Source organism: Sinocyclocheilus anshuiensis, unplaced genomic scaffold, assembly GCF_001515605.1.
Source record: "Sinocyclocheilus anshuiensis isolate Anshui unplaced genomic scaffold, SAMN03320099.WGS_v1.1 scaffold1637, whole genome shotgun sequence".
In the NCBI taxonomy this organism is placed as follows: domain Eukaryota; kingdom Metazoa; phylum Chordata; class Actinopteri; order Cypriniformes; family Cyprinidae; genus Sinocyclocheilus; species Sinocyclocheilus anshuiensis.
The window spans coordinates 316,824-330,702 of record NW_015540944.1 but is presented as its reverse complement, the minus strand read 5'-3'; the positions used below and the strand labels follow the sequence as shown (position 1 = coordinate 330,702).

At 40.3% G+C, this 13,879-nt stretch overlaps 1 protein-coding gene across 1 annotated transcript in view; it reads right to left on the bottom strand.

The window, feature by feature from the left end:
- Positions 1 to 13,879, bottom strand: part of LOC107689764 (lysosomal-trafficking regulator-like) — a 105,407-nt gene that overhangs the window by 57,809 nt on the left and 33,719 nt on the right. The window contains exons 5-11 of the mRNA XM_016487908.1: positions 11,896 to 11,986; positions 9,246 to 11,334; positions 7,575 to 8,553; positions 6,162 to 6,323; positions 2,485 to 2,641; positions 663 to 889; positions 214 to 280 (exon numbers count right to left, since the gene is read on the bottom strand). Coding sequence (XP_016343394.1) covers positions 214 to 280; positions 663 to 889; positions 2,485 to 2,641; positions 6,162 to 6,323; positions 7,575 to 8,553; positions 9,246 to 11,334; positions 11,896 to 11,986 — 3,772 coding nt within the window. The remainder of the gene's footprint in view (positions 1 to 213; positions 281 to 662; positions 890 to 2,484; positions 2,642 to 6,161; positions 6,324 to 7,574; positions 8,554 to 9,245; positions 11,335 to 11,895; positions 11,987 to 13,879) is intronic.

Here is a 13,879-nt window from a genome sequence, read left to right as displayed (position 1 = left end):
TATATATATATATATATATATGATTTTATTTTATTTTTTTAATTAATTGTATTGCAGTATTTTTTGTGCAACATAGTAAAATACTGTAAGAAACCCCTTGAGAATAATGAGAATTATGATTAAACCCAAAAATATAAAGACAAAACATCAGGACACATTACAGTAATGATAACTGGAGGAAATATGCATAATTTAAGTATAAATAATATACACCTTTATAGGAAGCATCTGATTGGCTGAGAATATTCTGAAATCCGGTGAGAATGGCTTTCACACCACCCTGTCAAGAGAAAAAGAACATGATGGGTCACATTTCCTCATAAATACAGTAAAGTTTATTTAATCTGGCTGGTCACAGTATTCAAATCATTATTGACAAATCAGTTGTAAACCTTAAAAATCCAGACTCCTTTCTAGAGCTAAAATAACAAAAAATCTCAAATTGCTAAAAGGTTTGCATAAGGTCATCTTGTTCCTGCTACGTAGATTCTTTGGTTTCAAGTATACTCTTTCAACTGGTTACTGGAACAAAACTTTCTACCAATTGAAGGTAGGTAACTTAGACAAAAGGTCTTGTGGAATAAGATATGTCACTGTGTAGCATCAATAAGTAATAGCAGCATACATAAATAAATCAGTTTGGCATGAGATAAGAGTCTGACCTGCTGGTAGAGCAGCTTTGCGTTGTTGTGGTGGCCTTTCACGGCTCCTAACAGACTCTGCAACACGTGGCCCAAAACCTCCAGGTCCGGAGAGCTGCTGGCTAACAGCTGCAGCTCCATCAAGCAGATCTCCGGGAACAGCAGACGGCCGCGGCCGGAGCCCTGAGGCACTCCTGCCATTCCTAACGTACATTCCCCCAATGAGACTACAGCCTCCACCTTTATCCCTGTCACAGGAAGACAGAAGACGGACTATAAGTAACACAATAATAATAAAATAATAAATGGTGGTGCTGCAAGAGTACATACAGAAGGACTGAAGAGCAAGTACAGTATGTACAGATGCAGCTCACAGCACTCAGAGCTCCTGCTCAGTAAAATTAATTAAGCTGATGGAGGTGCCACACACCAGAGAACCCGCATGATTTAACTGTGGACTACCCTGCAGCTCCTACGCAAGATCCACACACACACACACACACACACACACACAGAGCACTCTGTCACAAACATCCTTACACACATAGCCTATATAAATAGACAGACAGAAAGACAGATAGATAGATAGATATATAGAAAGATAGAGACAGCGTTACAGATAGATAAAAATAAAATAGAAAGACATTTAGAAACACAGTGTTGTCAAAAGTACCGAAGTCGGTACCAGTCGGTACTGAAATTTTAAAGATGTAATGATGCCAGCATTTCCCACTACTGTATCTGTTTCCCGTGTGTATCTGTGTAAGCGCTCAGTGAAGAGCATGAAGCGATGATCATTGTAGTCAATCACAGACATATCTGTTGAGTGCGTGAACACAAAGGCCAATCAGAGGTGTTTGAGAATCCACACAACAGTGCTCAAAATGCTAGCGGGAAATGCTGGTATCATCACATTTTTAACATTTAAGTACCCAGTGGTACCGCCATCTGTACTTCTGACAACACTAGAAACACATATAGGCCTATAGACAGACACAGCGAAAGAAAAGCGAACAAACGAACGATACATAGATAGATAAAACGATAGAAAGACAAACATGATAGACAAATGAAGACAGAGAACGACGGATAAAACAATAGAGAGAGACAGACAAACAGACAGTAGACATGAGTGATAGGCATGTTTCTTTGTCTAAATGAATGAAATTACAGTATTGTCACATCAGTGGATTAACAGAACAGATTCTGAAATCAAACTCCACAATCTATTCTAAACCACATTCAGTTCTCTTTCACAGTCAGACTGCAAACACACAGACCGGACTCTGCCATTTCAAGCTTTGCCTTCAGTTCCCTCCATTATAAATTAGATCAACCACAAGCCCTCGTGTGAAAGCGAATGAACTTACAAAATCATGCACATATCTGTGTATGTAATAGACTGGTCAGAAGCTGCAGTCACAAGACATGGCTCAACACGGCGGTCTTACATCATAGCCCAAAGGAAACAATGACACCATTATCAGGGCGAGAGAGCCAGCGCTGCATGTGACTAGAGAACAGGATCACGTATCGCTTGACCAGACGTTCACTCAGCCTACCTGACACTAACCGGCTCAGACCGGCTAACGCATTCTAGAAACTTCCCCTGCTATCAGTTACTATGCACTTCTCAGCCTGGCTAACTGTGATGATAATTAGTTTGCACTCTCATTTCAGGATGTTAACATTAACATAATGAGCCTTTAAAGCCAACAACCTACACAAGATTCTTTTGGCTCTGGATAATATGCACATACACTCTACAGTTAAACACAAGTGTCAGCACACAAATGACCAGCACAATGCAGACTCTCATGTCAGTATAAATGGGTGGTACTACCTTCCTCCTGACGGATGGAGTCCTCAGGGTTACTTTCACTGTCTGCGTCATAGCCTTCCTCTTCTCCCAAGGGTGGAGTGCCACTCACCTGAGCTTCATCCACCTCCTCTGACAGATCACCTGCTGGAGGTGCCACCTCACCGCTAACCTGAGACTTCTGCACAGAACGACATAAAGATCAGTACTAGATGGAAGGATGGATTATAATATAAAATAAAACAAACAGAAATTAAGAAATAATTAAAATAAAATAGATTAAACATTTTTATAATATAATAAAATAATAGGATTATTCAAATATAAATATACTCTACTAATAACAAAAATACTAGACTGAGAGATGATAATAAAAAAAACAATATAAAATATAGAGTTAAATATTAAATATAATGTACAATTTTTTATTTTATAACATGTACAATTTATGTATTTACAATAAGGTTCATTAGTTAACATTAGTTACCTACTTTAGTTAACATGAACTAAGAATGAACAATACTTCTACAGCATTTTGTTAATCTTAGTTAGGCCTGGGCGATAAAACGGTATCGATATTTATCGACGGTACACCTTCTTCGATAACGATATAAAAAATGTTCGATATAGTGCATGACATAGGCACATGCTATGAGTGACGCAGACAGCACACACAAACAAGAACACATGCTGAATTGAGTGCTGTGCCTGCATGTGATGAGATTGCGAATAAAAAAATTAATATTAGTCGAATTTAAAATAAACATTTGCATTTAAATGTTTGGAGTGCGTCAGGGAGCGGCATCAGTGGCGCACGAGATGCAGTGATGATGTAAGTGACGTTGTTGCATTTTTATGTTTTGTTTAGTCTAACCCATGAGATGCACCGCTGCTGTGTTATGCATTCAAAATATTAAGAGAAATATAGAAGCTCAATGCGGAGAAGATCTTGATTAGGCGAAAACCGAAACCAAGCCATTCACACAGAACGCATATTCAGCGCATTTTCTAGATGGACAAATATGACTGCTGCACTCGCGTCTCTCACAAGAGATGTATAGAAAGCCATGCAAAGTTAAAACAGTTTAAACTTTTAGAAAACACGTCACAAATTTGTGGAGGTTTATTCCTTTTCACTGCGTCTACGTTAAATGCAATCTGCGTGATGGGCGAACTCGCGTCTCACACAAGAGATGTATAGAAAGCCATGCAAAGTTAAAACAGTTTAAACTTTTAGAAAACACGTCGCGAATTTGTGGAGGTTTATTCCTTTTCACTGCGTCTACGTTAAATGCAATCTGCGTGATGGGCGATTCAGCTCTTTGTATTAAGCAATGCATAAATACATGATGCTGTTTCGTTCATAATTGTTTATGCAATTTACAAAATTATATTTGATTTATATGAGTTAATTTAGACGTAATGCAGTTTTTTTTTAATAGACATTTATTTCCTTGCGTTGACAATTTACATGCGCTGCATTATTTTGCTCATTGCGCCCTCATGTGGCCCCGGGAGACAAGCCAAAAGTTTCCTTAAGACCCATTTAATCTGCATATAAATCATTAGAAATTAGATATTTGTTTAATTTTTATTGTGTGTTTGACTGTTAAAACAAAAAATATTTGTTGTTTGTCTCAATAAATTGGGTTAATTTAAAAATACAGTGGTTAAATTTTAACATTTTTTTCTATTGCTCTGTTTTACAAAAGGTTATAAAAAATGTCAATAATTATCGATACCGAATGATATGAAACATTATATCGTTGATAAATATTTTAGCTATATCGCCCAGCCCTAATCTTAGTTAATGTTAATTTCAACATTTATTAATGCATTATTAAAATCAAAAGTTGTGCTTGTTAACATTAGTTAATGCACTGTGAATTAACATGAACTAACAATGAGCGACTGTATTTTCATTAACTAACATTAACAAAGATTAATAAATACTGTAATAAATGTATTGTTCATTGTTCGTTCATGTTAGTTAATACATTAACTAACATGAACTAATGGAACCTTATTGTAAAGTGTTACCTATGATAAAATAAAATATACTTTATTATTATACTACTACTACTAGATGGAGGGATGAATTATAAATAAAATAATTTGATCATAAATTTTCAGTGACAAGAAATGTATAATTTTAGATCAATAGGTGGCACCAAATTTAGAAACCATCAAGTAACCAATTGTATGCGGCATTATCAGGGAATTGTACCATACAAGCTTTATGTGGATATTCAAAACCTTTGCTCAGATACTGCCTCACTTCCTGTTTTGTCTTCACTTGCACTTTCATTATGGTTTTTCTGAAGCATTGTGTAGAATAGATGAGAGAAGAACTGATTATGATTTGAGCCTTTTTTTTTTTAAGATTGTACAAACTTTGTAAGACCAGTGAAAATTGTGTGTAAAACGCTGCACTGCAATGATAAGCATGCTCCTATGCGTCAGCCTAATACCTCAAAGCACTGCAAAGACACTAATTTTACCATTTGGTAACTAATAAAAACTTCAGTTTATTATTAGTTTATTTATTAATAAAAAATAAAAAAAATAAATAAAAGGACTATGTGTTCATCAAAGTTTAAAAAAAAACACAAGCACACAGAGTAACCACTTCTAAATTTGAGAGCTTTCATTTCCCTACAGCGCAACATATCAGAAGTTTAAAAAATAAATATAAATAAATAAACAACAGTAGCAAAGTAGATTAAAGCAAAGCAGGCAGCAGATTCTTACCTTCTAGAAAATGAGCACATTTCAGAATAAAATACTGTTGCATTGCAACAAATTAAAGTAAACAATCCTTATAACATTGCTTCTAGTGTTGTATTTGTTAGAGAGACAAAGTTTGTGATTTCAGAAAGCTGGTAAAGTAAAAAAAATAAAATATGATTTTGGTCACAGGACCACATCAGCTGACTGTTTCCACATAAAATATATCCCCCTTGTGCCCCACAGTACTCAATCACACAAATACACACAAAAAGGCTGTTTATCCGTGTTTTGGCCAGAAGTCAGAAAGCAGATTTACTTAAAGAACTAAAGAGTGCCAAAATAAATCTTACTGTGTCCAAATTATAAGTTTTATTTGGGAATTATTCTGTGATATGTTCCACTTCAGACAATACTGCTGGTAAGAAAAGCCCTCAATGCAACCGAAAGCATCAACTAAGCTAGTTATATAAATCTTGCAACCTCCCTATCGATTTTGTATTTAGTCACCAAATACTAAATACACCAAATATTTAGGCTTTGGAATACCCTGCCTTTAGAAATTAGAATGGCCCCTTCTCTGCCTGTCTTTAAGTCCCTGCTAAAAACCTATCTGTTTTCCTTAGTGTATTGATTACTGTTATTCTGTAATTTTTTAATGGGTTGTTCATATTTTTTATTTGGCTTGCTTTCGGTGTATGTTTATATAAATTTCTCTTCTGTAAAGCACTTTGGTCAGCCTAGCGGCTGCTGTAAATGTGCTATACAAATAAAATGAACTTGAAAAGTTCATATTATTTTATTAACTTTCCTAAGTTTTAGACCGCAGGCAGTGAAAGGAAACCATGTGGTTGGGTGAGACGAAAGAGGGGCAATGTGGTGAGGATCAGACTCAAACCTGAGTCACCCAAAAGCACAGCAGGGATGTACAGGACGGTAACACTACAGACTTATTACACAAGCAACCAAATTACCTTGTCAGGTTTCTCCTTGATGACATCTGGACTGCAGAACATCTCAGCTAATGCCACATGTAGTAAGGAATCAAACAGAGGAACTGCAAGTTCGGAATTCACAACTCCAGATCGAGAGAGCTGATCCCTGACCTCACACAGCGTCTCCTCTACGGACTGAAGCTATGGGATAGAGCGTGGGAAAATTACACTAGTCGAGAATGAGCACAGGACATAGTCACTCACTTCAAAATGGCATTCAATAGCTGTGCTCCAAAACCTAGTGTGCCTACACTGACAGCATTTTCAGGCATCATTTAAGGTTCCTGATGCAACATTACATTTCTCCCTTATTAAGAAGGTAATTGCAGAATGCAGTGCAATGAGCTCAATAAAAAGAAAAATCATTGGACAAAATGTCTTAAATCTAATAAAACTCACAATTATTACTGAATTCACTGTATTGTCAATGAATTTTTTGTGCTTAAGCCCAATGTGTACTTCGGTCTTAACACATATGGTCAAGTATGTATAGCCAGATTTCACTCCGTATGCTTTGCTTGCACATGCTCCTCGATTTTTTTTTTTTTTTGCATTAATTACTTTGTCCACAAGGTGGGTGGGATGTTGTTACTCAGTCTAAAAAGAAACAAATGAGACAGAACAACAACAAACTACTACAGATGCAACAACTAAAACAACAACCCATGTTTGCGACTGCAGATACCCACAACTGTAGTTTAAACAAGAGCAAAGTCATGTTTTATAGGGCAAAAAAGGATGAAGCTTTCTAATATGCATGTGTTGAGCACCTGTGTTTGTGTACGCTATCAAAGGGAGTATACTTTAAAAGGCTATGCGTTCTGCTATATGAATACACTAAGCGTTCTCATCAAATCTGAAGTATATTTTGGGCTTTAGGTATAGGGTGACCATATGTCCTCTTTTTCCCCAGACGTGTCCTGGCCGGGATTTCTAAATTGCCTAAAAAATCTGGGCTTTGTTTTCATACTTGCTGAAGGTAATGACTGAAAAGTAGTTTGACCAAAAACGTACAGGCATTGTACATGATCGACCAATCGTGGAGTGTGAGAAGGTGGGATCTACAGAGCATGGTCAAAGCAATGCAAATACAAGCACTTATTATGTATGAGGACTCTAGAGAGCACGTCAATAGGAAAACAAAGCCAAAACCCGGACATTTTAGGCAATTTAGAAATCCCGGCGAGGACATGTCCAGGACAAAGAGGACGTATGGTCACCCTACTTTAGGGGTTCTGAGTTGTTAGCTTAGCAGCAAGCTAATGTCACACTGTATACTGTCTCTTGGGCATTTAATTTGAGTAGTGACCTGTTCACACAGGACTTGTTCCAGACAATTATAAAGCAGCTCACTAGGGTTTGAAACAGAGCTAGTGTGTGTGTCCACTGTACCTGAAAGGAAAGGTCTGGTTCAAATCTCTGTAGGGCTGAATTGGCACTGTGGAGGCAGATTGCCAAAAGCGCCTCCAGCAGTCGGATGCTCTGGAGAGGCCATTCCTCTTCAAGCCTGTGCGTTGGGTCACTTGATTTGCTCTCGACCTGAGAGGGGCTGACAGTGTCATGCTGGTGGGTTTCCTCTGTACCTGCAGCTGTCGCTTTATTGTCAAAATGTCCTGTAAGACCTTGAGTGGGAGAGTCTACATGAGATGGACTGCTTTTGCCCTTACTCTCTCTCTTTTTCTTAAATTTACTGTCTTTGATTTTAGACGTGAGTTTCTGGATAACCATTGTCATTAGACGCAAACAGACATCTAGACCTCCCAGTCTAAAGAACTGCCTCTGGAATACTGGACTGGCCATGTATACCCAACGGCATACTGACCAAACATCGGCAGCCCTCCTTATCTGTTCTTTAGAGGGAAGAGCCACACTGTCTGGGGAAAGGCAGGGCAGTCGCCCACCCAATGGCTCACTAGCTGTACTATCATAGCCAGAGGTGTCTTCAGAGTCATTAGCAGAGTCTCTGTCAGAGTCCGCCTCCTTGCTTACACATAGGAAGGCAACACACAGAAAAAGGTTGATTGTGTTTAAATGCGCCTCACCTCGGTTACGCCCTACTGCAGAAAATGCACTTTTGCCCTTTGGGTGAGGGCATGCCTCTTTCAGGCCTTCATAAAACTTAGTGAGGCTTTGAGGTCCATCACAAGCCCCACGTGAACTCAGTTCCTCTACAAGCCCAAGAACAGCTTCCCTCTCCTGAGCTTCTGCTCTTTCTAGCTCATGCACAGCAGAATCCATGTGATGGTGCCACGCATTCAAAATAAGTGTCTCGAACACTTTCAGTGCCCATGGACGAGTGCAATCCAAGTAGATCAACTCTGTGATTTGTTTCAGTCCGTTACAACTCAGGAACAGGTCACGTACCACCTGGCTGAGTTGGAATACAAAATCAGAAGTTAAATTCATAAAGGACATTGGAATCTCAGATTATTTTAAAGGCTGATATAGGGGACTTTCACACTGGCACTTTAGTTCAAAACAGAGGATGGGTTGCATGAAAAATTGTTAATGTGAAAGTTTTCATGCAGACCTGGGAGTGCACTGCAGTATCGAACTGGAAACTACCTGTAGGAGGTGATCTGAGTTCAGCTGCAAAGGAAATGAATGGCACGGGTGATGATTTACCTTGGATACAAGTAAGAGTGAGCATGCAGTGTAATCATGCAAAGTGAGTGCAATCTGAGCAGCAAACGAATGGCTCGCAATCAACTGTCTCCTCAAAAGAGACTGTTTGCAAGTAGCAGAATGGCATCTTCATGTGATGCACATACAGTAGACACAAGCGTTGTTTATTCTGCTGTGCATAATAGCACCTAATTAATAAAAATATATTGACCCATGTTGTGTTTTCGATCATGCGCAGTGAAAATTTGTTATGGCATAAGATGAACTCAAATGCACCAGGGTTCGACAGAATCAAGTGAGTCTGAAACCAGTCCAACACTGCAGAAGGTGTCTCACTCAGATTCGGACCGCAGTAAACGTGCTCAGTGTCAAAGCCCCCTTAAAGAACCTAAACAACAGTGAATTAGAGGAGTAAGAGAGAAAAAAAAATGGTCATACCTTGACTTTAGCAGAGCAGGCAGAGTTTGAAGATAAACCAGTAGTACCTCAACCGGGGGGCAATGGGTATGGTAGCTGCAGACTTGGCTACAAGTAGTTGACACACCAAGTTGCTGGGCATGATGGGTCAGTTCCACACCCCGCTGAAGTACTGGGTTAAAAATATGAGTGTAGAGTTGCCATTGCACTACTGCATTGCCTCGTAAAGTCAACTGGCATACATGACCGGCAATTTGTTGACTCAAATGCCAGTCTTCCCCAAACACAATTTCTTGATAGGCCTCTAAAGCATCCCACTTCCATAGCATGTCTTCAGCTCCTCCACTGGGCAGAATACCTTGGGAACGATAAGAGGGAGATTGGGACGTGGATAAGTTCGATTCTTTCTTAGGTCCATAGCCCTGCAGAGTCTCTTCAAGGCCAGGTAACTGGCTATTATCCAAGGTGCAAATGTTGCAGGAGGCAAGCTTGGCCTTTTCGGAAGGTTGACCACCTCCAAGCTGTTCTAAGACTAGTCTACTAAGGACGCTCAACACGTGGGACTGGTAGCTCCGAAGTCCTGGAGCCTGAAATGCCTGGAGCATTGGTCCAATTACGGACCTTGGATCCATGCAGCAACAGATGCCAACAGCTTGCACTCCTGCCAGTACCTGCAGCACAGCAGGACCTGAGGGTGAGAGGCGCTGGAAAAGACGCAAGCATTGGTGGGCACATGCTGCAAGGCAACAACAGCGTTCGGGGTACCGCACTTCCCCGTCATGACCCTCGGAGTCCTCCTCAAAGGGATTACGTCGGGCTGCCTGCTTGAAAGTGGATACCGGCAGTCCTGAGAGGTCACGGTGATGGTGCAAAAAGTGGGAGTATTCGCAGTGACGATGTCGACGACGTGCACAAACAGACTGGTGTAGCTGCTCTGACTTGGCCCTCTTGACCGCACTGATTATCTTAAATACATCTGCTATCAGACAACGCAGACGCTCTGATGCCTCACTGCCGACTTCTGAATCTCGAGCTTCTGCTAAGGCCTCAAGGCGCAGAGCTGTTGCCTCGAAGAGCTCCAAGCCACGGTGTTGGACAAATTCATGAACTAACTCAAGAGACTGACTGAAAAAGAAAGGGTTGGGAGCAGAGGCCTGTAAACAACCTAGTAGTAACTGCAGGACACCCTCCAAGAGCTCTGGCAGTAGCAAGGCCCGGTGACGGTACCTTGAAAAGGAAAAATCCTCTTGTATCTCCTGCAGAGTCTTCTTTGGCCTTGGCGCAAAAGGGTCGGCTTGCCTTTCTAAACAGGTACGAATCTTTAAAGTTGCTCTGAAGAGGTCCATCAAGCTTCGACGCAGATTATCAGGCAGTGTCTCATTTTGACCCACATCTACAAACATCAAGTGCAGAATGGTGCGTAAAAGCATCCTTTGAACAAGTGCAATTGGCTCCTCAGTCCAGCCTCCAGCTAGTTCATCGATCCCACCTCCACCACCTCCACCGGGACCACAGCAGTCACCAAACTCTGTGAATATCTCTGTGAGCGTGGGAACAACGCTGACCGCCAAGCCTGGGTTATGATTGATGGTCATGTCAAATTTGCAGACTTTTTCAAGAAGAGAGAGTAGAACATGGCAAAGGTCAAAAGGCGAGTTCTCCATGCGGTTGAAGATGGAGAGAGTGGTGGGGTCTGTTAGCATGTTAGGATCTAACGTGTGAGATCCAAACAGTCTGTGAGGTTGGGATGGCTCAATGGTGCTCATGGCATCAAGAGTGGGATGTTGCGATGCTGGCTGTGATGGATTGTTGGACTGGTGAAGCTGGCAACTAACACGAACGGCCGAACTGTGGAATCGGCGATGTTTGCTCACAGTATTTGTGGTCTTATCATCCGAGTTGGCTTCAGAATCTGATGTGGAAAGCTGAGATTTGCGTGCATCCCTCACAGAGTATCGCTGAGCTGTTCTACGTGAACGACGTGACTTCCAGGAGCCAGATAAATGCTTTCCAGAGTTCTCCACATCACATCTATCTTGCCCCGCCTTTTGAGGGATGGTCCTTCCCTCTTGGCATAGAAACACCTCTAGTAGTGAAGGCAGGGTGAAATCTAAGATAAAAAAAGCAGAGTAGGAATTTTAAATTGATTAAAATTATTGTCCTGAATAGCATCAACCAGTTATACTAACTGGTTTAATCTGGTTTCATCAGAGCAAGTCACGATGACCTCGATTGTCTGTTTACAACACAATTACGGGAACTAATAACTCAACAATGTGGAAAGCAGCTGCTAGAAAAGATTAGCATGCCTGCACTAAATACCTTAGGTCTCAAGATCAATGAAAAGTCTTATCCTTTCCATCATCCTTTAACCGTACTGTTTCATAATTCAAGACATCTCAAGGTTTCACTTGTTGTTCCTGTAGGCAGCTACTTAAAAATTAATGGCGTCCTCACAAGATCACTGCCATCATATGCTTTATAAAACAAACTGTGTAAAAGTATATCATCTTTCCAACTAAATGTAATCCCAGAATGTCATTTAATATTAGCACATAATTATTTCATTTAAGGTTTAAGGTGGGTTAGAGTATACCTCTAGTGCATTCTCAAATTTAAGACTGTTAATAGCATGCATTATTAAAGGGCTTTATAAAATGAAGTGACTCACCTGGGGCTTTCTCCTCCTGAACAGGAATCTTCCAGACCAGAGGTAGCAGAGACAACAAGAGTGTAAGCAGCTCTTCCCGACACGTCAACTCCTAAGTAAAAGGGAAGTTAATTCTGGATTCGAACTGAATTCTTCACTCAGTTTCTGCAAATCCAATCAAAAACCATCTCCTTGTGTTGATGACCACCTAGAAGCAGATTATTTTTCTCACTTCTGCTTCATAGTGCCCTGCCTCTCTTGGCAAACTAGTTTCCAGAGCTACGCAAAAGATGGACAATTGCAGACAACAAAACATTGGTATCCAGTGGTTTTCTTCCAACCGCTTAAGTAAAATGCAGAATTTGCTGGACATGAGGTACGACAGCAAGCCTCTAAATACTGGCTCCACCCTGAGCAAGAAAGCATTCCTCACAAGGAGAAGCGAAAGCACCCTGACACATGTGAATTAAAAGCAAATACAGGGGGCTGCGTGCCACAGAGCTGTGTGACCCCAGGTAAACAAGCATCTGGCAGCATACTCGTAAGCTAATTAGGAAAGTGGCTAGGGAGCCATATTGACCCACCACAATGCAAACACACAGGCGATTGATGTTGTGTTGAGAGATAGTTAAGCAGTGCCAAGTTCAGAGAAAAGGTTCATGTCTTGTAAGAACCACTCCAGACATGATTCATAAGAACTCTCACGTCAAAGAGAGAAACTGAAGGAGAGGCGGAAGAGAGGGGTCTGAAGGAAAACATGGGATCAAATAAACCACTTGTCATTTCCTTTGACATGACATCATCCCAAAAATTTTGTCGACAGATTTTGACTCACCTGTCTGTTTAAAAAAAATAAAAATAATAATAATAATACAAAAGAGTAATGCAATAACAAAGGATATGCACAGGGCCAGGCAATATTAACATATATTTAAAAGTCATTTGAATTAAAATATCATAACCACATCACTATGCTGTGTACTATGCACTATATCAAACACCACTATGCTGATCAAGAAGGCACAGCAGCGACTTTATTTTTGAAGGGTCCTGAAAAACAACGCTCTAGATCAGGGGTCGGGAACCTATGGCTCGTGAGCCACACCTGGCTCTTTGACAAAAATCATGTGGCTCACCAGATCTCTCACCCTTTACAAACAAATGATCTATTACAAAAATTATACATCACTAGAGATCAGCAACTCATTGGTTGTAGAGAATACATAAGCTGATAAAAGGTTTAAAATAATAATAAATTTTTTATACAGAAAAGTGCGCGTTCCGTGCTGTTCGCCTGAGTCACGACAGCAAACTGATAACGTAGAGCTAATAACTCAGATTCAAGCTGCTACGTAGCTTGTTTGTGGTAATAGCGAAAAGAAAGATTTTTTGAACAGCAGAAAAAGTGTAAAAGTATGTAAAAAAAAAAGTGACAGGACTGAAACATATACTTTGTTTTATAGAAGATGTTGTTCTCCTGTGCCAAGAGCCAGTATGAAACATTTCGCCGGTTACTTTGGCTTTTTCCACGCAGCTTTCAGCGGGTGGGACAGTTAGCGTTATTAAAGGGGTCATATGAAGCGATTTCAAGCTTTAGAGGTTACAAGCTTTTGGTGCATAAAGAAGATCTGTAAAGTTGCAAAGACTAAAGTCTCAAATCCAAAGAGATATTCTTTATAAAAGTTAAGTCAACCACGCCTACCTAAAACGGCTCGTTCTAACACGCCCCCACATGTCTACGTCACGATGTGGGAAGATTTGCATAACACCGCCCAAATGTTCACGCAAAGAAAGAAGGCGTAACTTTTATTCTCGCTGTTGTATTGTTGTTGACGCCATTTCGTGAAGGCGCTGTGTGTTTCGTTGTGAAAGCGAAATTACTTTGTTTAGCCTTCCAAAAGAGGATACAACTAGAAATCAGTGGTTAAGTTGTATTTACAACACTGTTCCAGAACAGTTCAACCCAAATATTCAGATGTGTGCAGCACATTTTATGGAGGACTGT